Raw genomic sequence first — 27,797 nt, forward strand, 5'->3', positions numbered from 1 at the left:
TCAAGGTATTTTGTTATATTCCACAAATACACTCCAATAAAATGTATTTTGTGATGCAGGTTGGGCTCGTTGCAAGGACACAAGAAGGTTAGTAACGTAGTATTGTATATGTCTTGGACAATCACCCATTTATTGGAAAACAAATAAATAAATAATGGTGGTTCGATCAACTGCCGAGGTAAAATATTGTTCTATGACTACTATATGTTGCAAAATTATTTGGTTGAATAATGTTTTGAAGGACTTGGAAATCATACATACTCAGCTAGTCAAGTTGTATTGTAATAACCAAGTTGCTCTACACATAGCCTCAAACCCGACCTTTTATAAGTGAACCAAGTACATCAAAATTGATTGTTACTTAGTTCGTGAAAATATTCAAACAAACATGATTAAGACAACACACGTACGAACCAACAACCAAACTGTAGACTTATTCATCAAGACGTCGAGTTCGTCCCAATTTGAGGCATTACTCAACAAGTTGAGTATCATTAACATACACTCCAACTTGAGGAAGAATGTTGAAGATAAAATATTAAAGGTAAGGATATATCTTGTAGATAAGTTAGATTTGTGATTTTGAATTCATTCAGTATATATCCCTTTATAAACCTGTAACATGATAGCGTAATCTTATCGAAAAATATAAATTTAATAGAGAGGGCTCCTCCTTGAAGACAGGGACAAAAGATTTGTTTGACTCTCATTTTGGTTGACTATAAGTGACAAAAAATAGTGAACATGAAGGGGTTTATTTTCTAGGCCAAAAGAAATGAATAATTTTGGAGAGTAGATTTGTAAATAGATCGAATGTAGAGGAATTGAATTCCCACCGAGGGAATCAAAAGCCTTCCGAAAATCAATTTTTATTCCTAGAAATTTGTTTTATTAGGGATCTCATTGTAAAAAGGGATTGTTATAAGCTAGTTGGTGCCCCTCAAGGAAGCTCAGGAAATTTCGCAAAAGTGATAAATGACGTCAGGTCCACGTATTACGTGAGAGTAATAAAAGAAAGGAGCCTTACAAGGGTTTTTTTTGTGTGTATCTTTTCCGTTAGTAGCCGATTTTGTATGTGTCTTCTGTATTTATATAATTTCTGTATGAAATTAGGCCCTTGATTCTTCTATATTTTCGGATTACGCCCCTGGACGTCAGCTTCTCCCTCGCGAGTATAAGTATAGCTGGAAATTTCTTTCTACCCCTCGGACATTTGCTTTTTGTCCGGTTGGGGCGACTTGCTGCAGGTACTCGACGGATTTGAAGCCTCCAGCTAGGGCAAAGGTACGATATCTCTTTTTTTTTTAATCGATCACGTATCGGCGGTAGTATGATACTGGAGGTCTCCTCTGGAGCTGGTTTTGAATCTGTTTTTACGCGGGGCAATTTCTTTTCTTTAAAACTTTGTTTGATTTTTTAAAATATTTGCTGCTTTTGAAGTTTTGGTTTTTGGTGTTGAATTTTTTTCTTTTTTGATTAGTCCGTCTGGTTTTGAAGTGAAATTGCTGGGTTGGGTTTGCGCTTGCCGGTGGCCTAGCTTGTTGTTTCCCGGGTCCTGAGTTGCAGAGTTCGCCTTTAGGATTCTGCTGCTTTCGGTTCAAGGTGCCGGATATTGGCATAATTTTCCGGTTCGGTATCTGATTCTGTTGTTCTGCTAAATTGGGAGGATACAGTGGGTAGCATCTTATTTCGATATGACACTTTTTGTTAAAGTTGAATTTATAAAATCATCTTATACCCTTTATAGTTCTTAACTAGATTGTTGACAACTTTTTGAATGCTATCCACTACTTGTGTTTTAGTGTGGGGTTTTTAAGTAGTATTCCAGCCAAGAGCTAGGAGCATCTCTGTTTCTGGCCATTGAGTTGGCAAGGTTAGCTTGTGGAAAGTTAGCTGTTTTTCTGCTCTACATGGCATTTACCCATGTACTATATGTTTTTCTGAAGGCGTTTTTCTTTTATCAACGGTTTGGTGTACGATATATGACTTTGGAAAACTTGTTCCTTGCAAGGTATCTATTCGTGACGCTCATGGGTTTACAGTTGGTTCTTTGTTTACAGAGCTGCAATTATTTGCTCGCATCGTTTGTTAAGGTTGTGCACAACTCAGCTTTTTAAAAAGGTCACTTGCAGTTGGTTTGGGATAGGAGATTCCAGTTCCAATCCATAATTCATAGACTTACTTGGAAGTTGAAGAAAACTATGAAGCTATTGTCTATTTGGGAATTGTTGTACAAAAATGCCAGGCTTACCTTTGGTGGTTCATGAAAGCTCGTATGTTTTTCTCATCTAAAATTTTGTTACTTGATACATTACCTTTGATGTTGATTCTTTTAAACTTTTTCTTGTATAACTCACTGCTATATTATGCTTGGTACTTTTCAAAAAATAAAAAAAAAGGCTTGATAATCTGATAATAGTTTCATGATTTATATTATATATTCTCCTGTGGATCATAAAAACAATAATTTTGTCTCTTACTTTTTTAAGTCAATAGTGGTGTTAAGTTGGTTTCTGGATCAAGTATGTACTTGGAGACCTTCCTGAGCATCGCTTCTTCTTCTCCATATTTTTATTTTGGTTCTTGTCGTTTTGTTGCCCCCAGTACATAAGTCCACAGAGAAATCCTTGAAGCTTGTAACATGCAAGAATAATACTTCAATAAGGAAAACATATGATAATATTTGCTTGAAAATTTCTTTTTTAATTAAAGACTTGTTGGAAATCCAACCCTGCCTGAAACAGTTGACCGGCATGGATGAGTACAGTTATTTGTATGCACTGGAACCAAATCCAGGTGTTTGTTATGAGGATTGATATTTTCAACCTAATCAATAGTTGGATGGGTTCACGCCAACCCAATCCAAGGTGATTCATGCTGATCCACCTGAATCCTTGTCAAAACTTGTAACACCTGTTAGGACTCATTATCAAATACAGGGGCATATCTACAAAACAGTGAATGAATGTAAAATTGGGCATGTTCTTGCATTTTGCAGAAACCTTGGTGGCAATTGCAGCCATTCTAGGTCTGTTGATCAAATGTGCCGCCAAGATTCTCGTGTCCATTTATCTGCAGAAGAAGCAATTGCAGCAGAAGAAAGTCTTTCCATTTATTGCAAACCTGTTGAACTCTATAATATTCTTCAACGGCGTGCTTTACGAAATGTAAGTCCTTTGTGCACTAAAGCAGTGAAGCAGTGGAACTTTTTTTTGCAGGAATTATGTCTTCCTGTAGTCACTGCCTTGACTTTTGCAAAATTTTCATCTTGCTTGCATTTGCCTTGAGGTTTGAACTGTAATTTTCTTTTTTCATTCTGCAGCCATTGTTTCTTCAGAGATGTTTGGATTACAAAATACAAGCTAAACGAAAAAGGAGGTATGAAGAGTTTAATGCTTGTTGACTTTATGTTATACTTACAACTTCATTTCTTTTGTCTATCTGACTGATAGACTGAATTGCCTCTTTTTGTTTTTTCTTTTTGGTGTTTTTTATGTCCATATTCTGGATTTTGGCTATTTTAGTACTTAAAACTGACTCTCTTCTGAAGAATCATCACTTCTTGCCGAATACTATTTTCCTATGCATTTATTGGTCATCCCTACTGTTGAAAAACAAGAACAAGGGCATTTTGGTTATTTTACCTTAACATTATTTATATATTTTAATTTAATCTTATTCTACATGTCAAAATATGTCTTTCAACAAATTTCATGTAAAGGGGACATGTAGAATAGGAGATATAAAGAATAGGGTTTTCACTTAAAGTAGGAGCAATGCTGTAAATTGTACTCAACCCAATCAACCCACTTGATCCTAAGTTATAAATAGAAGCTGGGTGACTTCCAGGTCCCCCATTTCACTCTCTTTCTCAATTTTCTCTTCTCCACTTTTTCTCCCTCTCATTCTCTCTCTTCAACATTCTTTCTTCTCACTTTTTTCACCTACTTTTCATATCTACTCCCTGAGTGTCCTTTGTGCTCTCTGAGCAAGTTTCTACCTTTTTTTTTTTCTTGTGAAATATCCTGCCAACTAGTCCTTTCAATATTTTTTCCCATACCCAGAAAGCTATCTAAATTAAGTAAATCTTTAAGTTTTAATGTATTAAATAGGTGGCCAGTAACCTTAAAGCCTTGACGCCTTGATGTTGAGGTGTGAACAAACAAACTGTTAGAGTGAATGTAATCTTCTAACTATACGTGATCCTAAAGACAAGGTTGGAAAGCATAGTGTAAATGCCTTTTTAATTATTGATTTTTTGTGATTATCTATGCTTTTTGCCCTTGTGTCTTGATGCTTTGGTCATTAATTATTTAGACTTTCTGGCATAATCACTTTGACTCTTCTGACATAGAACATTTATTTGACCAATATGTTTGCTTTCACAGAATAAAAATAACAATATCACTCTCTGCGGCCATGAATAATGGAGAACAAGTGCAGAAATTGTTTCCTTTGTACGTGTTATTAGTAAGGCCTATTCCTGGTGTTACTATTGAAGAGGTACTTAACTGTTAACTATTTTCTCTTATAATGTCTGGATTAGTCATCTGTGATATCTAGAGTGTCTTTTATTTCCTTCTTTGGTAAAAATACCTTTTTACTAGTTATTGTGTTCTGATGTCCTTGTATGACAGCATTCTTCAATTTATAGGCTCAGTAGAGCATGTATACTGAGTGCCTTCTATGAAGATGGGAGGAGGGACCATACTGAAGCTATTTTCATCCTTCCTGAGCTGAAAAAGCTCTTAGCTGATGGCAAATCAGGCGGCCTTTCCATCGTGCTTCTCAGTTATGGTAAGGATTTTTGTGTATAAGCACCTTTACCAAGAGTGTTGTTTATGATAAAATGCTTACATTGCTAAACCTTTTTAGGTGAACTGAGAAATAGTTCTGAAGAAAAAGATTTCCTGAAGGATCAGGACATTGGTTCTTTTCGATGTAAGATAAAAAATTTTAGCGCCAATTTGATTGTTCTATATGATGTTCAATGCAATGTGAAGGCTTTTAACTCATAACTTGTATTTCTGTGTCAGCGAAGTTGGAAGGAAGCTGCCTTTGGGGCAGGCTGCAAATGGAGTTCCTCTATTCATCATGGGATAAGTCTGCAAGCTTTAACTTGGGGAATAGAGCCGAGACTTTATTAACTGTTGACATGCACACCAGTTTTCTGAAGGCATGTTAGTGGCAAATAGAGCTACTTCTTGTTCTAGAAAATTTTCTGCCATATGTTACCTTTTTATGTTATCATGCATGAGAAGACTGGTAGCTTGTGCCAGTTTTGGTATTTCTTTATGGTCTACTTATACTTTATTTGTATTACTTTTTTGTGATTGCTCTTTTAGTTTTTCAGTTGTTGAGAAGATCTCTGATGTATTTAGTGCTATTCTTTTGCAGCCTGGTTGCATGAATGAGGACAATTGCATAATGTTTCAAGGCTCCCATACTTCCGTAAGCATAGTGAGTTTCTGCTTCTGATAATTCATGTTTAAAGCTTAAAAAAAATCATATTTAAACAGCCACATGCTTCTTGGCTTAGTTGCAGTTTCTTGGTTACTTCAATATCAGCTGTATCATTTTTCATTTTCATTTTTGTGGAAAGATTAGTACAATCATCATACCTTGTTTCATTTCAAAGCAGTTGAAGCAAGTGCAAGTAAATGTTTTTGCCCAAGAGATTGGAGTAGTGGAGAGATCTCCTTATGACTCTTACACATTTGAAGATGTTCCAAGCTCATCCTTAGCTCATATTATGCGGTAACATATAGTCTTTTTCTCTTTCCTTTTTTCAAAATGTCTTTCATATATTTACCCATATCTTTGGTGTTGGCGTGTTTGTTGGGGTTCCTCCACTAGTTTATATAACATGACAAATACTGCTCTATCAGTTTATATAGCATGACACAAATACTGCACAGCTAATTTTGAAATACATGACACAAATGCTGCACTATTGGTTTTGAAAGACATTACAAGTGTCAGTATCTGGTCCTGTACGTGTTAACAGAATGAAAACCATCTTTACAAAGTCAGAAAATGGTACAGAAGAAAGTTGTTATGATGTGATCATTCCATGCACTATGTTGGTACCCGGCAAAATAATCATGGGGTAAATGTGCATTACATTGACTCAAGGTTTATTTTAAGACTAGAAAGCTTTTATCATCTCTTTCTATTGAAATATTCCAAGCTTTTATCATCTCTTTTAAGTGAGATGATTGAGCTATCCAAATTAAGACCATATCATGGGCATATTCTCATGTTGGGAGCTTAAGTAGGTTGTCTGACTTATAATAGAGATTCTACACTGATGGATAGAAGGGTACTGAAGCTTATCTCTGGAGTCGCCTTCTGAATTTTCTAAGCTTCGAGGGTCAGACACCCCCCCCCCCCCCCCCCCCCACCCCTAAATCTCCCATATCCATCTCCCTCTTTATTCTTCTTACTTGTTTGTTGCAATGAACTCTGTCCTTCATAGTACAAAGTTCGTGCTGCTTGGTGGGGCCTCCGAGATGGACCCTCCTCCAATGAGTGCCACCTTGTCCTCAAGGTCGAAGGACAGGAATTGTGTGTCAATGATGGCATAGCTTTCCCATGAGGGTTCTGATCTGGGAAGATCTTTCCAAAGGACCAGGGCTTCAAAATCATGGCCGAGAAGTTGATGGGTAAAGAGCATTTTCTCGGGCTGAACTACGAGTACCATTTCATTAGTCAAGCAAGCTGGAAGGGTCTGCTTGAGGGTGGAGTTGAAGAGGATCTTTTCAATTGGCTAACATGGAAAATTGGGTGGAGTGAGGAGGGAGAACAAGCCTATAGGCTACAACTCCATTCTTTTTCAATATCCGGAATGTTCCATAGAAGCGAGTGTTCAACTTCTCATTAGGCTTGTGGGCGAGGGACTTGAGGCGGTAGGGCTGGATTTTGAGAAAGAAGAAGTCACCTGGTTGGTATTGAACGTCTTGACAGTGCTGCATCTGTGATTGGGCTTTGTTCAAGTTGGTCTTGAGTTCCCATAGGATGTTGCTACAACAACTAATTAACCTCTTCTACACGGGAAGTGGAATCTGAGTACCGTAATAAGGAAGGGGGGTCTCTCCTGTAGAAGGCCTTAAAAGGGGTCATTCCCATCGCCCTGTGAAAGGTGGAATTGCACCAGAATTCAGCCCATGGAATCCATTTGGGCCAAGTCTTGTGGTGATCCCTTACAAAACTCCCGAGATAAGTGGTGAGGCACCTGTTGACGAATTCTGTTTGGCTGTCTGTCTGTGGGTGGTAGCTGGAGCTCATTTGGAGTTAGGTACCAGTGTGTTTGAAGAACTCCTTCCAGAAGGAACTGATGAAGACCCTGTCTCTGTTGGATGTGATGGCTTGGAGAAACCCATGCAACCGGATGATCTCTTTGATAAAAAGTTTATGCAACTTGATTGGCGGTGTAAGGGTGACAAAGGAGAATGAAGTGACTGTATTTGGTCAATCTGTCCACCACTATCCAAATGGTATCGAGTCCATCAGCCTTGGGCAACTTGCCCAAAAAATAGAGGGAAATGTCCTCCAAAATCCGGAGGGAAATGGGGAGTGGTTGCTGCAATCTGGCACTATACTAGTTGCTTTGACAAACATCACATGCTTCCACCAATCGTTGCACGTCCCGTCTCTGTCCGGTCCAGTGCACTAGGCTGGAGATTCGTTTGTAAGTACGAAGGTAGCCCGAATGACCTCCAGAAGGAGTGGAGTGAAACTATCAGAGAAACTTTTGAATGTATGCCGAGGTAGGTGGGAGTACTAGGCGGTTCTTAAACATAAGACATCCTCTAGTAATGTTGTAGTCCGGGTGGCTGGAAGTGTCAACCAATAAGTCTTGATGGATTTGTCGGAGATGCTCGTCATTCTGAATCTCTTGCTCCAAATCAGCCAATCCTTGAAAACATACAAAGGAGATACGATAAGACCATGGGGTCGTCCTTGCGGGAGAGTGCATTGGCCACCTTGTTATCACACCCTGGTTTATATTGTATATCAAAATCAAATCCCATGAGTTTGGTGATCCATTTCTGTTGCTCCTCGGTCAGTAGCCGTTGATCTCTTGGGAACCGTTGGCTGCATTGATCTATTCATATAATGAAATGTCTCCCCATCAGATAATGCTGCCATCTTTGGAAAGACGATTGCCATGAGTTCTCTCTCGTAATACCGATTTTAATCATTGTCTTTCTGATAAGGTCTTACTCAAGTAAGCAATGGGTCGTTTTCTCGAGGCATCGGTCTCGATGATGGTCTTGTTGAAATCTGGCGTGGCTAGGATTGGTATGGAGGTCATGGCATTTCTTGAGTTCGTCAAAGGTGGTGTGAGTTGTTTCATCCCATCGACAGACTTCCTTTTTAAGCAATTTGGTGAGGGGTCCAGTGATCTTACCATACCTTTCCACAAAATGACGGTAATATCCAATGAGGGACCCATGAAGCCCCCTCAAGTCCTGGGGGACCTTCCATTGAAGCATACTCACTATTTTGGCTGGATCCCTGAGACTCCTATACTTGAAATCAAATGGCCCAAATATTCCAGCTGGCGTTGGTAGGAGTATTTTTTGCTGTTTATGACCAAGTATTTTCTCTAAGGTTTGGAGAGTAACCCTCAAGTGGCGAAGGTGGTCTCGTAGGTCAGAATTGTGTATGAGTATATCATTGAGGAACACCAAAATGAACTTATGAAGATGTGGCTGGAAAATTCGGTTCATCAAGGTTTGGAAAGTGGAGGGGGTGTTGGTAAGGCCGAATGACATCACCAAGAGCTCGTAGTGTCCCTTGCGGAAGTGAAAGGCTGTCTTTGGAGTGTCTTCCTCCTTGACTTTGATTTGGTGATACCTTGATATGAGGTCAAGCTTGTGAATATTTTAGCTCCCTCTAACTCGTCCAACAACTCTTTGATGGTCGGAATTGGAAATTTGTTTGGAATAGTGATTTTGTTGAGGGCTCGGTAATCCATGTAAAACTGTTATCTACCATCTTTCTTGTGTACCAGTAATACGTGGCTAGAGAATGGACTTCAGTTGGGTCTGATAATGCCAACATGCAACATCTCTTGCACTACTTTCTCTATCTTTTATTTTATTTTTATTAAGATGTATTATATTAACAAGAGAAAATTTACTAAGGAAGAGGGAGCAAATCCCTAACAACAAGAGATTGAAGGGACACTCTCTGCTTGGCAAACACATCTGTTGCTGAATTTGCAGATCTCGGAATGTGAGACCAAATACAAGAAAGTAATGAGGTAATATCTAAAATCTCTTGAAAGATGTCCCAATGCCTCCATGGCGGAAGGGAAGCACACTAGCACCAGCCAATGACTACCTTGGAGTCCCCTTCAATGTGAATTGGACCATTACAGTTGTCTCTGAACACGCGAAGCCCATTAAGAAGGCCAAATAACTCTGCTGACGTAGAGTTGGAGATGCCTAATGGACCAGCATAAGAGAAACACTGATTGCCAGACGGATCCAAAATCACACCCCCAAAGCCAACGATCCCCGAATTGCCAAGAGAAGAACCATCGAAAATTTTCTCTATCTTTGCCTTTTGGTAAAAGGGGTTATGCTTGGGACGGATCTGGGAGGAGGGCGGTATGGAGTTATTCGTCGCTCTCGCTGGTGCCGCCTGAGTGACAAGTCAGGTGTTGGGACGAAGGGTTTGGGGTTGGTGCTGGTCCGGGATGACGACCCAGAAAGTTTCGCAATATGCCTTGGCCCCTCAATACCTGGGCCCATTGCAACTTAAGTTCCAAGCTTAACTCAGAATTGAGTTCCTCTTGTGAATGCGGTGAATTGCCTCGATTAGCGCAAACAGGGACTCGGGCTGGTTGACTTGTAATTCTGCACACACCTCGTTCCACAACCGGCTGATAAATGTGCCCATCAACAACTCATTAGAGGCGTCAACCAGGGGAGAGGAGAGCAGTTCGAAGCTCTCTCAATACTCAACGATGATGCCTTCTTGCTGGAGCATGAGCAGAGCCTCATACAAACTGCCGGTCTAGGAGGATCGGAAATGTCGGAGGCCTGCTGCACGGAATCCCGACCATGAGTGCATCGCGGCCCTGTGGTCCATCATTTGGAATCAGCTGAGCACCCTTCCCTCCAAGCAGACCATGGCCCGTCAGAATCCTTTTGTTCACCGCAAAATGTGCTAGGCTCTGTAAAACCCACCATTGGGGTCGTCACCAGTGAAAATGGGTAAGTCAAATCGCTTACCTTTTGGTTTCAGCCATGTCCGACCCTTTCGGCACCTCCTTGACACCGGCGCTTGTGTGGGAAGGTTTGGCTTCACCTGCTGGCGCTTTTTCCTTTTCTCCCTTGCGCTTCGTCGCGCAGCTCCAGCAGCAGCTCTTGGATGGCTGTCATGTCCGAGTGCAGTTCCACCCTCCCGTTTTTCAGCTTCGACATTTCCTCCGCCATCAATTCAACCCTTCCATCCATCTTTGTCTTCACCATCGCTACTCTAACCTAGCTCTGATGGATAGAAGGGTACCAAAGCTTATCTCTGGAATCGCCTTCTGAAGTTTCTGAGCTTCGAGGTTTAGAACCTCCCCAAATCTCCCACATCCCTCCTACCCTGTCCCTCTCCCTCTTTATTCTTCTTGCTGGTTTGTTGCAACGAATTCTGTCCTTCATAGGACAGAGTTCGTGTTGCTCAGTAGGGCCCCCGAGATGGATCCCGCCTCATCCATTCCTTGCTGTCCCCCTGTTTTTCCTTTCTTGCCCCTTCTTCTGTATACTTGGGTAATCCGAGGTCTAACATACACCCATCTCAATTTGTCTGTTATAAGCGTCTCATCCAAGTACTTGCAAAGTGCAATCAATATATCTACTTGTGGTTTGTTTACACTATTTTCTGTTTTTTATTATCTAGGTTGAGAGCGGGTAATGTCATATTCAACTACAGGTACTACAACAATACTTTACAGAAGACAGAAGGTGAGTAATTTTTTGTCAGCTAATCTATTTTTATATTGATATCTGTTTTTGGTCATAGAGACTTCTATGTTGAATGGTATTTTTATTAGAATTTAGTACATAGTGTAACTGTTCTTAGTTTTGGATCTTTTATCTTCTCTCTGCTACCCTTTAGTTTGCAACTATGGTCTTATGTAAAAAATGAAAATATCCTGTAGTAACTAAAACTTTGATGTGCGTGCTTCAAAGAAAAGTTTGTCATTGTCAATGAGATAACAATATTCTTTTTCTCAATTGAAAAATTTATCATTGTGTATCCTGAAATTTCGAATTTGTTTGGAAGCTGTTGTTTGTATCTGTTTTCCATTTTTCATGGAAAAATGAAGTATCTCTCAGGTTGTTGTTTGCTGAGTAATTTGCCTTAATTTCTTTTGTGCACTTTTCCCATCCAACAGTAACAGTAGAGTTCTCCTGTCCATTCTGTTTAGTGCAATGTGGAAGCTTCAAGGTAGTGGTTGGCTCTTTTATTCCTTATTTATATTGCTTGTAAAATTCACGCTCTTTATCTTTGATGTTGTTTGTTAACATATATACCATTGTTTCTTTTTTTTTTTTTTTTTTCTTGGTAGGGATTGCGGTTCCATTTGACTTGCTCTCATGACTTGTTCAGTTTTGAGTTTTGGGTTGGTAAACTTCTAGAGTCTCTTGTGACAGTTGGCAGCTAAATATTTTTCACACCGTAATCTGAAAGCAGGGTAATTTATTCTCCAGGTGACTGAAGAATATCAGGCAGTGAATGTCTCTGTGAAGACTGATATTTGGAGGGCTGAGGTTAGAATCTTTCTTTCACTACTAAAATATAACTTTCTTTGATAATGTTGAGCTGTGGGAAATAATGAGTTAAAGGACGTTAAGAGAAGAAAGAAGAAAGGAGAAGGAGAAAGGAGTTGATGAAAAGAGCAGTAGAACAGCTCCCTTTGGGGGTTGTGCTCGACCTCTTTCTTATTAACTTAAGTGAAAATGGGTACAATTACATAAATACCCTCCATACACATAACAGCTTATAACTCCTAACATACTCCTCCAAATTACATGAAAATCAAAGCATAGACACATTTAAACATGCCGAGTAAAGCAGTAACTTCACTAGGAACTACAGACACCATGTAAAATGACTAAATTGCCTCTTATACTGTTTTCTAACAAGCTGCTTATTGCCTTTTGTTTTGTGCATCAGCTGCACATTGACTTTCTGATAGTTTTGGGGAAGCAAGTTGAAAATGATTGAACTGGTTTTGAACTTTTCCCCCCTCGAATATGGAGCTTTATTGATAACCAAGACAACAAAACAGGAAAGAAGCAATCTGCAAAAGAGCAGAGAGGGCAGCAAAAAAAAAAATCAAAAAAGGAAAAAAATGCAGCTTGCCCTCTTGGGGCAGTTAAAAATTACTTATAAGGATGTGCTCAAGTCTAGTCGATCTTTATTGTGCATCTGAGTTACAGAAAGAGTACATTTAAAAAAAAAGAGTTACAGAAAGAGTCAACAATATCCTGAATATCCTCAAACCAAGGGAATAGCATTCAAGGGGGTCAACTTTGCACACCCATCACCAAGGAGAGGCGAGTGGAACTTGCTATTGAATTACATCAGACCATGTCTAAGGGTGCTAATCTTGGCTTGGGTTGAAGCAGTGATCCCTAGGGGAATCGAGCAAGAGGGGAGTATTTTTTGTTAGGATTCCTGATGACACTTAAAACCTTATCCCTATGTTGCCCTAGGAACCACAGTTAAAAATTAAGCATTAGAATCCGACTGAAAGAGGGCATCAAGTTGGGGATACCTGAATTTTTCTGGGAGAGAGTAACTCAATGGGTTCACTATTACATTGAATCCTACTATGTGGATAATCCCACCAAAGTCTGTTGGTCTATCAGAGATCACCTCTAGGCTTCTTTTGTTCACAATATACCATTAGATAGTGGGCAACATAATCTTCCCCAAGGTCATACTGAGCCAAGGGCTGACCTATTTGGTACTTCGGTTTGAGCTCCTCATTGATGCCTAGGTTGAGAACATGTGCATCAGAATCTTCTGATCAGGGAACCCTCAAGTAGAAGGTGCTAGGCAAAGAACAATCAGGAGGTTAATTGTCTAATTAGTTCTACCAAAGAACATGTACTCCAAAACCTTCTGAGCGGGGAAACCCTCCAATAGAAGATACAAGGGCAAAGAACATGCAGGTGGTTAATGATCTAATTAGCTCTACCAACTCGTAGTGGAGGCTTTTGTTCTGGATCCCTCCCCCTTTCAATGTATGAACTACAAGAGCTTGCTCTTGGCAGCAAACCTTTTGAAGAAGAGAACTTCAGTTGTCCAAAGGTTTCCACATGAGGGAAGGGGAGGGCGCACAAAACCTCTGCTAGTTTTTCTAAAGTCCATGATAAATTTATTGTGCAGACATTACATTTGAGTTTAACTTGTTCTGTCTATGACAGCAGATGTAGTTAGAATCAAGCATGGTTGAATTGTCTGGCTGGAAGGGCTTCTTGGTTCAAGATATTCATCCTTTACCAGGAATGCAGTATGAGTACCTTCTTTTTGCTATCACCACAACCCAAGAGGCTTTGAACTAAGTCTATGTTAGATAAGGATCAGTAAACCAATAGTCTTTCCAGTAATTAGCAATAGTCACCCCAAGTGCATCCAAAACTGAATCCCAGGATTGAAAGGTGTCGCAAGTTACAAACTGCATCAGGAAGCAGAGGTGATTAGGAGACTGCATATTCAGAACCCGGCAGTCAACACTGCAGTATACTTGCCACAATGTTTCTCCACAAATTTGTAACCTCCCCATCTGTCCTATATTATGCACATGATGTTACTGTACATGGGATGCCTTTCTAGACTGAAGCACTTTCAGTATATATGTGATTAATTGACCTAACTCTAAAGCTTGCTAATGAACTTGTGAAATGTTGGATAATCTTATTATTGCCATAGAATAATTTTGAAATGATAATAGTAAATACAAGTAATTGAAAAGTGTTATGAGTAGGGCCATCACAGAAAGGGTTACAGTTTATTACAATTAAGAATTGTTCTATATTATTCCAGTCTGACAGTAAAAAGTTAAAAGAATGTCTTGGTGGAAATTGCTGACCTACTCAGTCAAACATTTTTGTCGTATTAAAACAAAAGTCACTCGTTGTTATACGTCTAAGAGATTGCATGCAACAAATTCTTATGCTGTTCAAAATTCAGAAGTGTACTCCTTGAGCTCCATGAGGAACTCTTCTGTAGGTCAACTTTTATTCTTCAGGATTTCAAGTATAGAGGTAGAATGTGCAGTTTATGTTTTCCGTAAAAAGTTTATTATAAAAAAATCATTCTTTTTCCTGCTTCCTTTGCCTATAAATTCAAGTCTCTTTCATTTTGCATTTCCACAATTTTTGTTCTATTTTGCATGATATTTTGCACTTTCCATTCCCTTCATTGAGAACAATGGTGGGTTGGTGCTATCATTTATATCATTTTTTTGAAAAACTTTTTAATACTTACGGACTGTTTCCACTACCAGATTGTTGCAGATGGAGTTGACCCAAGGCTTCAAACATTTTCCTATGGGTAATTTCTTGGCTCATCTATTTACTGATTACATAAGTTTGTTTTCTAGGAGGCTTTTGAGTAAATAATTTGTATATTATCTGACACAATCAAGTTCAAAATTCTCACTGAAATTGTGGGCAGGTCAAAACCACGGAAGCGTAGAAGGTTGAAGAACGCAGTCCAAGATGTTAAGCACGTGTGTCCACATATCATGAAATTGGACTCACCTGTGGAAGCCAGGGAAGGTTCTCAAGAGGGTTCTATTGAAAGGGAGGCAGTTGCAAGCTCCCCTCAATTGCCTATGTTGACATATCCTAAAGATACTGAACCATTTAATGGGTTCTCTCTTAGAAGATGTGAGACTGGTAGGTAATTCACCCATTATTCAGTTGGCAACTGTATTCTTCTTCATCTTATTTTTATTATGTTTACATGTGTTGTTATTGTACTATTTTTTGTTAATATCATTGTTATCTATTACTGCTTAAATTCTCTGTATCAGTGCAATACAAACTAGCTGAGTATTGAGTGCATATTTCCCCTTTCTGACAATGGCTAATAAAATTAAGATGATATGGTTCAGATGGCAAAGGAGAGAAAACTCCAAAAGCAATTCTCAGTGAAGCTCATCTGCATTCAGAAAGGCATAAATCTGAAACCCAAGCACAGCTGTGTCCAGAACCTGTTATTTCCAACAGTGTACCTGGTGCCTGTGCTGCAACAGCTGTTGGGTTCACTGGTACTGATTGTGCTCATCAAGCATCTGGCAGTAATATCACAACTCCTACAGTATTGCAGTTCGCAAAGACCAGGAAAATATCTGCAGAGCGAGGTGATCCGAGAAAGTAATATTTCTTTTCAAATATCTCTTTTGGACTTCCAGTTGCATTAAAAGGACTTATTCCCTCTTTAACTAACATGTTCTAATCTTTCCAGCCGTGCCCTTCTACAAAAGCGCCAATTTTTGCATTCTCACAGGGCTCAGGTGAACATATTTTTGTAGCTTTTGACCACTGTTCCTTTTCCTGTGTTCAACTAGTCTATGAACAGCGATTCTAAAATAGAAGTTCAAAATGAATGCCTTTTATTTGTTCATTTAGGGGCTTGAGCTGTTGTTAGATAGATAGCAATTGGATTCTTAGGTTTTAATTCATCAGTAAATTCTCGAGAAACTGAAATGTTTATTATGATTGAAGCCAATGGCATTGGATCAAGTACTTTCAGATCGTGACAGTGAGGATGAAGTAGATGATGACATTGCAGATTTTGAGGATCGTAGGGTATGGTTATTCTTGACTTGTTTTTCTTATTCTTTTGTATGGCTTGAAAGATTAACGGGATGTTTACTCACCAAAGGATGAAATACTACGAAAAAAAAAATAGTACGGATATATTTCTTTACTTTTTATTATGAGGCCTCTCACTTTTTTAACAAAAAAAAAGTGAAAGAAGAAAGACAAGAAGAAGAAGAAAGTGATGACTAAGGCTATTTCCCATTGGTATCTGATGGAGGCTTAGGATGAACCACGGCATAGACGTCCTCTGGAACCGTGATTTCAGATCTGTCAAGTGATATTGTATTTTGAGATGATTATTTATGTAATTAACCTGACTTGTTGGGATGATTCTCCATGTAATGAAGTTGACTTTTGGGATGACTTGCTATGTGATGAATTTGACTTATGAGAGGATTCTCTATATAATGAACTTGACTTGCATGATGCAGATGCTTGATGATTTTGTGGATGTGACCAAAGATGAGAAGCAGATTATGCACCTATGGAATTCATTTGTGAGGAAGCAAAGGTACTACATTTTCCATGGGTCATTGTCGGTTATAGCATCATCATTTCTCTCTCTCTCTCTCTCTCACACACCTCCTTTCTCTCAGCCTTTCTCTCTGATCTTATATTCTGAAGCTTTTCATGGTTGCAGGGTTTTGGCAGATGGGCATATACCATGGGCATGCGAGGCATTCTCAAAGCTGCATGGACCAGATCTTGTTCGAGAACCAGCTCTGATTTGGTAGGCTTGACTGAGTTTATGCAGATAAAAACATCTTCATGTTTAAACTATTTCAGTGATTATTCATGTCTTCTTCAAGCCATTGTGAAGCCCAAAGCAACATTAGGTTGCCAAAAAAAGTGTCTAATTTTTCTTTTCTTTTTTAAATTCTAAAAAAATTGAAACTTTAAATGAATAAATCCTATGAAGGGGAAAGTGAGAAGAAGAGTGATGTTATGAGAAGATTAAAGGGTCTTTTCTACTTATATTTAGATGACCAACATACTTTCTTACATAGGGAGTTCGTTATTACAGTACAGAAAGTGTATAATAACATTTTTTGAAAGAGATGAACCAAAGCTAATATACTTTCTATCAACATATAGGACTTGTAATTTCTATATTTGTCAACCAAAAAAAGCATTCTAAGTGTACTTAAATGAACTGTAACTTAGGAGTAGACTTCGAATTGGGGACATAATAACAATCTGATTTTTTTTTTTTTTTTTTTTTGCTTTTTACTTTTATAATGAGTGAGAAGAGATTTTGTTGAAGAGGAGAAAGAGGATGGAGCCCCCCTGGAGGCTATACAGATTTATGAAGATAAAACTGGCTATAAAGAAATGAAAAAAAAACACAAATAACAAAAAAATGAAGATAAGTGAAAACATGGCTGTAGTGAGGGGATCATGTATTATTGGAGGACTTTGTCCCTAGAGAGCAAATCAGCCAGATTGCTTGTTGTGGGGTATGTACTGGAGCATTGTGAAGTTGGAGGCTGTGTCCATTATCTCATTTAAACAAAAGGTAGAGGTGGTTGGGAGTGGGGAAGCAACCAAAAACCCTCCAATCATGGGTGCCTCTCTCTCTCTCTAGTGTGAGCAGACCGCAGAAAGATTCACAAAGGAGTCTCTGATCTTGAATAAGACACACATCTCCTTTTCAGAAAGATTCAGTGACCTGTAAGAGGAATCAGGAGTTGTTTATGCCTAGGTTGCCTGAACGTTCCACTACCACCCTTCAGGATTGGGTTGCTTCTAGAGCAACCACTAAAATTCAATTAATTAACCAACACTAGGAGGGCTCCATTTACGAGGATTCCCTAAGCATGACTCCAGATAAGGCAACCCCTGGTCTCCTGTTACCTCTGATAAATGTGCTTGGAAGATAGTTGAAAACAGGCTTGCTGGTACTGAAAAGAGTCTGGTGTATTGAATTCTCAATCTCTGCCAGTAGTAAGGATTTCAGTTGAAAACACTAGGCTTGCTGGTGCACAAAACAATGTGGTGTATCAAATTCTTTCACTGTGCCAGTGTAAGGATTTTTCTCTAATTATGCACCAAAAGAAGTGGATTACCTTGGTTGAGGGGGGGGGCTTATGGGAAGCGTAGGTGTTCAAAATTTTGTATACTCCACACAGTCACTTGTGCAGATGTGTGCTCCTTCCCCACATTAGAGAGGTAGGGGAGACAAGAATGGAATAAATGCTTATATCCAGGGTTGTCTTTCCCCACAGGAAGTCTTAATTTTCAATTATCGTCCGTCCATCAATTTTTTATTTTTTATTTTTTTATAAAGATGTATTATATTATCAAAAGAAAATTTACAAAGGAAGAGGGAGCTCGTCTGTCCATCAATGAAAATGATGTCATGGACAAAATCTGAGGAGTTTGAGCAAGCTAAAAAACTAGAGGGAAGGGCTGGGCAAAAAGTGTGCTACCAAACTAACTGTCAAGTCTGATTGTTATATGAGTTTTTAGGATTATTTGAAGATTTGGTTGAGTTCTTAAATTCTTGATTAGCCTGTTCATTGACAGTAGATAGGAACGGGTGATGAAAATGTCTCCTAATTGTTTTAATTATGACCCATTTACAGCCCTATATATTTTCTAGTCTTAGCAAAATATCCTGTGTTTTCGGCCATACAATTTTTTTTTGGATAAAGGTGATAATATATTAACCAAGAGAAAGATTGCAAAATAAGAGGGCCTCCCATTACAACCAGCGCAGGGAGGGAGGTCACGTGTTTGGCAAGCCTATCTGCCAAAGAATTGGCTGAATGGGGAACATGTGACCATGTACAAGTAAGGTTGGCAGCAAGGTCAGAAACACGGTGATAAATATGCTTGTGTCTCCAAGGAGTAGCAACAGTGGATGACCATGCTGGAATTCCCTTCAGCAACAAGGGGGCTGCGAAGATGTTCGCCGAAGGTAGCTAGCCCATGGTATAAGACTAGGAGCTCACCAGCAGTAGAATCCAAATCGCCCATGGGGCCAACATTGGAGAACAAAATATTACTAGAAGCATCCCTGATAACACCACCAAACCCAACTGGGCCCTGATTTCGCCGAGAACTTCCATCAAAAATTTGCGCTGGCTTCCAGCCATTTGAGCGATGCACCGCCAATTTGTTTTCAAAGAGGTACCGTTGAAAGTGCTGAAGGCATCCTTTGTGTGTTGGCACGAAGAGATGTGTCCAACAATCGAATCAGTGATCTCATCAGTTGAGAGGGATTTTTAGCCAAACCGACTGCTGTTCCTCTCCTGCCAAAACAGCCAAGGAATGTATCCAAGGCAGGCTGAGGCCAACATACGACCCAACTTGGGTAGGAGATATGGTGGAGGAATTGACAAACATCAGTCAAATGCTCAAGCATACAAAAAGTAATGCCAATGCGCTATAAGATCTGGGACCAGACTCTCCAAGAGAAATGACAATAAAGTAGCAGGTGTTGGATAGTTTCATAGTCCTGGTAGCTCAGAGGACAGAGTTTGCACGACGTGGAATTACCTCTTCTTCTAAGATTATTTTCCGTGAGAATCCGGCCATGGAGAGCACACCACAGAAAGAATTGAATCTTTGGAGGAGCCAATGTCTTCCAGGTGATAAAGCTGACGTGAGGAGGTTGAGGTTGAGGTTTAAGTTTGCCGGAGACCCAAAAAGTTCCATTGAGTAAATAAGGTTAGATAAGAGTTGGGAGGGTAAAATAGCCTCCGCATCAGTGAGCCCACACCGAAAATGGAAATTCCAGCATCCAGGGGAGGACCATAAGTCAGCAACCATGGCAATCTGTGAGGAGCAAATGGGGAGCAGTGGGGCTAAGGATCTGCCCAGATCCATGCCATTACACCATCAATCAGACCAGAATCGGATTGTTTCACCATTGCCAGCATAGAAATTGATCCCAAATGTAAAGGAGCTGAGCAAAGGATAGAGGAGCACCAAAGAGGTGAAAGGCGATGTTGGTCACCACCATTAATCCACCATCTTCCATATGAGCGAAGGTTCATAGCCACCAAAGGTCTCCAAATAGCATTAGGATAGAGATTGAAGCGCCAAAACCATTTTAGAAGGCAAGCCGAATTCATGTATTTGGTTAGACGAAGACCAAGCCTTCCCAAAGCTTTGGGCTGACAAACTTTCGCCCAATTGACTAGGTGACATTTGAAGATATCACTGGCGCCATGCCAAAGAAACCTCCTTCGGATTCGTTCAATAAGGTTGCAGATTTCCACCGGACAGCGGGAAAAAGAGAGGAAGAAAATAGGGATTCCATCAATAGCTGTATGGAGAAGGGTGAGCCTTCCAGCAGAAGAGAGAAAGCTTCCCCGCCACGTAGCCAACCATTCCAAATTTTCTATGATTGGATTCCAGAGCTGCTTGAGCGGTCTTCCAGTGAAGAGGGGAAGTCCCAGGCGTGGTCAGGAGAGTCTCAATCTGACAACCAAGATGCTCGATCATATTATGGAGGGTGTTCTCATGAATATTGAAGCCGAATAAGGAAGTTTTTCTCCAATTGATTTTTTGTCCCGAAATCAACTCAAAGAGCCCGAGAAGGGATTTATTACTCTGAGCCTCTTCAACAATGCCGATACCGAATAAGATGGTGTCATCCGCAAATTGTAGCAGGGGGACATCAAGGTCAGCCTGGGGCTGCACGGACTAATCCAGAAAGATACTTTGCCACTAAGTTGAAGAGTAAGAGAGAAAGTGGGTATCCTTGCTGAATGCTTCTAGACCCTTGATGTATCCCATAACAATGCTGTTGAAGAGGATTGAGTAGCTAGTAGATGAGATGCAGTTGTGAATCCAGTATTGCCATCTAGGTCCGAATCCCATTTTGTATAAAAGATCATCAATAAGCGACCAACAAATTCTGTCGAAGGCCTTTTCCAAGTCTAGTTTCAGTGCAAAGCAGGGTCTTCCCGATTGCCTGAGGTACTCCACCAACTCATGAGGCCATAGCAGAATCAAGTATGTTTCTGCCTCTGATGAAAGCGGATTGTCAAGGGTGGATCAAGATCGGCATAGCCACTTTGAGACAATTAGCAAGAATCCGCACAATGATTTTGTAGGGGCTGAATGTAAGGCTAATGGGCGAGTAATCTCTCGGATGTCCAGTTTCAGCCATACTATCTTGGATTCGGTTGTTGGTGTTACGATATGCTAAAATGTATATTCAATGTAATTTATATTCATAATTGTTGTATAATTTGGGATATGTATATAGGGTTATTTGATTAGGCTTAATGGGATGAGGGGGTATTGTCTTGGGCCCATGGGCCATTTTGTAACAGGAAAACCTAAAGGATATATATTTAATGAAAGGGGAAAAATCTCCGACGGATAGAATTCTGGATTTCATCGTCGTGTTTCGTTTCGCTGTGAAACCAGAGAGCTACGCTCTCTTGTGGATGTTTGGACTGTTCCGTCTGTCCCTTGATCTTGTTTTGTCATGGTATCAGAGCTCTGAAGAGTAACCCCGACGTATTTCTCGTCCGACGACCTGTGTTGTCCGACCAATTTTTTTTCTCTTCACTTCGGCATTGATTTCGGGCGCTGTTAGAAATACTTGTGGGGTGGTTTCGTTGCCGGACGAGTTACGGGGTTCCGTTACCGGAAAGGGGGTTCTCGCCGGAAGGGGAAACGACCCGTAGAGGCTCTCGTCGGAAGCGGAAACAAAAGGGGTTGTCGGCAAGTATTTTCCGAGCTCGGAAACGTTGTGGTTCCGTCGTCGGAAAAGCTCCATCGGTGGTTTCGTTGCCGGAGAAGCTACAGCGCGACGGAGGTTCTCGGCAGAAACTCGCCGGAAGGGAGAACGAAGGTAAATTTTTTTTTTCTCCCGCGCGTTCGTTTCGGGTGATTAATTGGCATATGGTCATTTTGCAATTTTAAAATCTTTGGGGGCCGCTTTGCAATTTCTGAACGATTGGGGGCCGCTTTGAAATTTCTAAAAGATTGGGGGCCGCTATGAAATATATGCACGTTTGGGGGCCGCTTTGAAATTTATGAAAGTTTGGGGGCCGCTTTGCAATTTCTGGAAGCTTGGGGGGCCATTCTGGCATTTCTAAAAGTACGAGGGTGCTTTTCGAATTTTTGAAAGTTTGGGTGCCTAATTCGAATTTCTGTTAACCTGGGGGCAACTCTTGGATTTCTGTAAGTATAGGGGTCTATTTGCAATTTCTGAAAAGTGAGGGTTTACTTGGAATTTCTTATCTTGCGGGGGTGCATTAGGAATTTTGCTAGATTCAATTTTATCATGTCAGCAGATAAGTCCGATTTCGTTCCTATTCGGTTCACGGGCAAGAACTACGGTACTTGGGAATTTCAGTTCCGGCTATTTGTTCAGGGAAGAGGTTTATGGGGTCATATTGATGGGAGTGATCCGGCCCCTGGCGATGCTGACGCATTGTCAAAATGGATCATCATGGATGCTAGAGTAATGACTTGGATACTTGGATCTCTTGAGCCTCACCTAGTCCCAAATCTGAGGCCCTACAAAACTGCCGCAGATATGTGGAATTACCTCCACAAAGTTTATCGTCAAACCAGCATGGCCCGTCGATTTCAAGTTGAATATGAACGTGCAAATTTCACCCAAGGCAGTCGTTCGATTGAAGAATATTTCTCGGGCTTCCAAAATCTATATGGGCTGACTACACTGACATTGTTTACGAGGATGTCCCTGCTGCTGCTCTCTCTACTGTGCAAGCTGTCCATGACACCAGTAAACGGGATCAATTCTTGATGAAGCTTCGTCCCGAGTTTGAGATTGCTCGATCACATCTGATGAATCGTCATCCGGTGCCGTCCCTAGATGCTTGTTTGAGTGAACTTCTCCGGGAGGAGCAGCGCCTTACTACTCAGGCTAGCATGACACCTCGCGTTCAGGATGATCTCTCGGCTCCTGTAGCTTATGTAGCACAAGGAAGGCCTCAGGGTCGGGACACCAGTTCTGTTCAGTGCTTCCACTGCAAGGCTTATGGTCACTTTGTTCGGGACTGCCCCAAGAAGTCGGTTCTATTCTGTAGCTACTGTAAGAAGCCGGGTCATCACATCACCGTTTGCCCTACACGACCTCCACGGAGGAAGCTTACCGCTTATCATGCATCCATTGGTACATCTAGTTCTACCACATTGCCACCTGCTGTTTCAATCCCTATCATTCCTGTTCCACCAGCACCTGCCAGTTCCACCACTCTCACTCCTGAAATGGTACAACAGATGATCATTTCTGCCTTTTCTACTTTTGGTATTTCAGGTAAACAGAACTTTTCTACTCACCCATGGTATTTTGATTCTGGTGCCTCTAACCACATGACCAACAATGTGGTATCTCTTTCGAATGTCCGAAAGTATGATGGCAATCTGCACATCAACACTGCTGATGGCAGCACTCTGCCTATCAGTGCTGTTGGTGATCTCTCTCCATCTTTAGCTGATGTCTTTGTGTCTCCTGACCTGTCGACAAACCTTTTGTCTGTTGGTCAATTGGTTGATAAAAACTGTAATGTTCAGTTTTCTCGCTTTGGCTGTGTTGTGCAGGATCAAGCGTCGGGGAAGGTGATCGCGAAGGGGCCTAAAGTGGGCAGGCTATTTCCACTTAAAGTCTTTCTATCCACTGTTATTCCACATTCTCCTGTACTTTCTTTTGCTTGTAATGTTATTGGATCTGGCCCTAAGTTGTGGCATAGACGTCTAGGCCACCCAAACTCGGCTGTACTTCGTACACTATTTAAATCAGGTTTATTAGGCAATCAAGATTGTATGTCTCGTGACACGTCATTTGACTGTTCATCATGTAAACTTGGCAAAAGTAAAACTTTATCATTTCCGCATCATGCCTCGCATGCTTCCCACTGCTTTGACCTTATTCATAGTGATGTTTGGGGAATTGCTCCTGTTATCTCGCATGCACGCTTTAAGTACTTTGTCACCTTTATTGATGACTTTAGTCGATTTACCTGGGTCTACTTCCTACGAGCTAAGTCTGACGTTTTTGTCGTTTTTAAGAGGTTTCTTGCACTCATTGAAACCCAGTTCTCCGCTCACCTTAAAGTACTCCGCTCTGACTCTGGGGGCGAGTACATGTCGGCAGAATTTCAAGAATTTCTTCAAAACAAAGGCATTATCTCTCAACGTTCTTGTCCCTCGACACCCCAACAAAATGGTGTTGCTGAGCGCAAAAATCGTCACCTTCTTGATATGGTCCGCACCCTTCTCATTGAATCATCCGTTCCTCCTAGGTTTTGGTGTGAAGCTCTCTCTACCTCCGTCCATTTAATTAACCGCCTGCCCTCGCCTGTCTTGCATCATGTCTCTCCCTTTGTTAAATTATTCGGTTACTCTTCGTCCTACACAGCTCTTCGGACGTTCGGTTGTGTTTGTTTTGTGCATTTACCTGATCATGAACGACATAAACTTACAGCTCAATCCGTTATGTGTGCATTTCTTGGGTATGCCGGTGTTCAAAAGGGCTATGTTTGCTATGATCCTCAGGCACGTCGAGTCCGTGTTTTTCGGAATGTGGTCTTCTTTGAAAACCAATATTTCTTTCCATCTCAAGTTACACTTCCGTCTACCTCTTTGTCTAGTTTGCCGAGCTTTGATGAGCCTCAATCCACTGCTTCGCTGCCCTCTTCCCCTTCTGACCTAGCGCTTGCTCCTGATCCTCCCTCTACTTCTGCTCCCCTCCATCTTCGTCGATCCACACGTAGTTCTCGCCCTCCTGACCGATATGGTTTTCCCTCCCCTGTATCTCTGGTAGCTACTTTGTCTTCTATTTCCATTCCTTCTGGATATAAACAGGCCATAGCACATGCGTGTTGGCAAAAGGCCATCCAAACTGAACTACAAGCGCTAGAGGAGAATCACACCTGGGACATTGTGGCTTGCCCTCCCACTATTCTGCCTCTTGGAAGTAAGTGGGTCTTCTCTGTCAAGCTGCGTTCCGATGGATCATTGGATCGGTACAAAGCCCGCCTTGTGGCCCTGGGGAACAGGCAGGAATATGGGATTGATTATGAGGAAACTTTTGCCCCAGTTGCCAAGATGACCATAGTCCGTACTATCTTAGCCATTGCAGCCTCTCAATCTTGGCCATTGCATCAGATGGATGTGAAGAATGCTTTTCTCCACGGTGATCTGCAGGAAGATGTCTATATGAAGCTTCCCTCGGGTATGTCTACATCCTCTCCCGATCACGTCTGCAAGCTACGACGTCCTTTGTATGGGCTTAAACAAGCCCCTCGGGCTTGGTTTGAGAAATTCCGTAGCACTCTTATTCTCCACCGGTTTACCCAGAGTCAGTATGATTCCTCCCTCTTTTATCATAAGTCTGTTGCAGGCATGGTCATTCTCTTGGTTTATGTGGATGACATCATCATTACTGGCACTGACTCTGGACTGGTTTCCACGCTTCAGAAGGTGTTGCATGCCACTTTTCATATGAAGGATCTTGGACGCCTCACCTACTTCTTAGGGTTGGAGGTCCATCACACACTTAAAGGTATTTTCTTAAACCAACATAAGTATATTCAAGATCTTATCACACTCGCTGGGTTGGAGGACACATCTTCGGTGGCTACCCCTATGGAGGTCAATGTCAAATATCGGAAAGATGAAGGGACTCTCCTTGATGATCCGACTATCTATCGACGTCTAGTCGGGAGTCTCATCTACTTGACTACTACTCGCCCGGACATTTCCTATGCTGTTCATAAGGTCAGTCAGTTTATGGCATCTCCTCGCCATCTTCATCTTGCGGCCGTTCAGCGCATCATCCGCTATCTGTGCGGCTCCCCTGCTCGTGGTTTATTCTTTCCTACTGGCTCTGCGCTACATCTGGTTGCCTACAGTGATGCTGATTGGGCAGGGTGCCCCGATACCCGTCGATCTACTACAGGCTGGTGTATGTTTTTAGGCGATGCACTAATTTCTTGGAAATGTAAGAAACAAGATCGAGTGTCCAAGTCATCTACCGAGGCCGAGTATCGTGCTATGTCTACTGCGTGTTCGGAAGTTATTTGGCTCCGTGGTCTTCTTGCTGAGCTCCAGTTTTCTCAGCCCTCCTCTACACCGCTTCATGCAGATAATACAAGTGCTATACAGATTGCAGCCAATCCGGTTTTTCATGAGCGTACCAAGCATATTGAGGTTGACTGTCACTCCATCCGTGATACTTTGGAGCGCCGGGTAATATCTCTACCGTACATTTCTTCGGATCTTCAAGTGGCCATGTCTTCACCAAAGCATTGTCTCAATCCCGACATAATTTTTTGGTTGGCAAATTGTTGCTGGTTGACTCACCATCATCAATTTGAGGGGGGATGTTACGATATGTTAAAATGTATATTCAATGTAATTTATATTCATAATTGTTGTATAATTTGGGATATGTATATAGGGTTATTTGATTAGGCTTAATGGGATGAGGGGGTATTGTCTTGGGCCCATGGGCCATTTTGTAATAGGAAAACCTAAAGGATATATATTTAATGAAAGGGGAAAAATCTCCGACGGACAGAATTCTGGATTTCGTCGTCGTGTTTCGTTTCGCTGTGAAACCAGAGAGCTACGCTCTCTCTTGTGGATGTTTGGACTGTTCCGTCAGTCCCTTGATCTTGTTTTGTCAGTTGGGAGCTCTGATTTAGACCAAACAATTTGAAAGACGATGCTGGTCACCACCTTTGATGGAAGAACAGATTGTATCAATCTATAAAGTACAAATTTTTATGTTCATTAGCTTTTTAGGATTATTAGTCGTACTTATAGTTGCTTGGGTTAATCCTTGACAGTCATTTTCTCATGTTTGGGTGAACATGGAATTAATCTTTTGTATGATTTATGCAGGTGTTGGAGGCTTTTCATGATAAAGCTTTGGAATCAGAGTCTTCTTGATGCCCCTAGCATGAACAATTGTAATTTAATTCTTGAAAGTTTCCAAAACAAGACTGCAGATCCTAAGCTAAGTTGAAGATGACATCATTTCTTGGGCCTTGTTAACAGCAGAGGTCGTTTCAATACACTAATCCTGTGCTCCTTGCTGCATTCTGCATGGGGTCTGATTCTTCACTAAAAAAATGGGATGGGATTATCATTCTTTGTAGTTACCCTCTGTTTTATATACCTGTCTAATTCTCATAACATGTACTCAGTGTATCCAAACGCTGCTAGTGGGCAAGGGAATTCTTTACTGCGCTGCCCCAGGTTCCAAACATGGTATTGGAGATTAATTTCTTGTTTCACATTTTATTCAGGCTTCAGACAAGGTTTAGGAGAATGATTGTGCTGCCTGTACTGTTAAGGAATCGATTCTTAGTTAATTGATTGCGTTTTGAGCATTGCTGTCTTCATTTGAACTGCATGGCATCTACTGGGTTATAAAGAAATTTGTCTGAAAGGGCAGTAGTCATTAATGCTTATACTTCAGATCATCCATAATGGAATCTGAAGGACCACAAAGCGAGGTGAATTTTATAATTGCATAAAAAGTTTTTTGTTAAGTTGCCTTCAGAGTAAAATTGATCTCTAATCAATTTAAACTGAAGAATTCAAAGTGTGCAGACCTTTTACCATTTGATCTGTCGTCTATTTGTCTATTTATGTGAATACGAATTGAAATTTTTTGCATTTTAAGTGGTACCTGATATGGATTTATACCTGAAAGATTTAAAAAAGTAAATAAAGGAGTAACAAGAGAAGTCACGGGACTCGACCAATCATCGGACCCACAGTGCATGGAGCCTATTCAAACCTGGTTTGACCCAGACTCCTTGGAATGGGGACCGCTCTAATTCTTAACCATAACAGAACAATTATATTATTAATGCTTCTTACGAGCTTCTCACATATACGTAGCACCACTGTACCATGGGGCCGTCGGCGTCAAGGACAGGTAGGGGTGGCATTGAATTGAGTTGGGTTCGGCTCGGATTGATTCAAAATTATCTTGAA

At 40.9% G+C, this 27,797-nt stretch overlaps 1 protein-coding gene across 4 annotated transcripts; it reads left to right on the forward strand.

Annotated features, from left to right (window-relative positions):
• Positions 1-1,212: 1,212 nt before the first annotated feature.
• LOC137933935 (polycomb group protein EMF2B-like) lies at positions 1,213-27,184 on the forward strand. 4 transcript variants are annotated; one of them, XM_068778070.1, is made up of 22 exons: positions 1,213-1,284; positions 2,061-2,273; positions 2,999-3,167; positions 3,323-3,378; positions 4,389-4,503; positions 4,638-4,797; positions 4,876-4,941; positions 5,037-5,176; positions 5,398-5,460; positions 5,639-5,757; positions 10,906-10,970; positions 11,405-11,457; positions 11,579-11,632; positions 11,721-11,780; positions 14,528-14,574; positions 14,698-14,921; positions 15,140-15,401; positions 15,493-15,541; positions 15,753-15,836; positions 16,283-16,362; positions 16,476-16,581; positions 26,694-27,184. In XM_068778070.1, the coding sequence occupies exons 2-22, from the start codon at positions 2,239-2,241 to the stop codon at positions 26,739-26,741; spliced, it is 2,055 nt and encodes a 684-aa protein (XP_068634171.1). In that variant the 5' UTR covers positions 1,213-1,284; positions 2,061-2,238; the 3' UTR covers positions 26,742-27,184. The 4 variants fall into 4 exon arrangements, with proteins under 4 accessions (XP_068634171.1, XP_068634168.1, XP_068634170.1 ...); XM_068778067.1 differs by having other exon boundaries at positions 16,492-16,581; XM_068778069.1 differs by having other exon boundaries at positions 5,642-5,757; positions 16,492-16,581.
• The last annotated feature ends 613 nt before the right edge of the window (positions 27,185-27,797 follow it).

The sequence above is a fragment of the Aristolochia californica genome, unplaced genomic scaffold (genome assembly GCF_029961685.1).
Source record: "Aristolochia californica isolate CCGP_79_NKW_82.1479 unplaced genomic scaffold, dmAriCali1.0.hap1 SCAF_6, whole genome shotgun sequence".
NCBI classification, from domain to species: Eukaryota; Viridiplantae; Streptophyta; class Magnoliopsida; order Piperales; family Aristolochiaceae; genus Aristolochia; species Aristolochia californica.

What these genes read in the sequence shown, in the direction of transcription:
- LOC137933935 (XM_068778067.1), top strand. Translation starts at nt 2,239, where the DNA reads ATGCCAGGCTTACCTTTGGTGGTTCATGAAAGCTC. An exon ending in CATCGTGCTTCTCAGTTATG is followed by an intron (nt 4,798 to 4,875) that starts GTAAGGATTTTT and finishes AAACCTTTTTAG; the next exon opens with GTGAACTGAGAAATAGTTCT. An exon ending in TACTTTACAGAAGACAGAAG is followed by an intron (nt 10,971 to 11,404) that starts GTGAGTAATTTT and finishes CCCATCCAACAG; the next exon opens with TAACAGTAGAGTTCTCCTGT.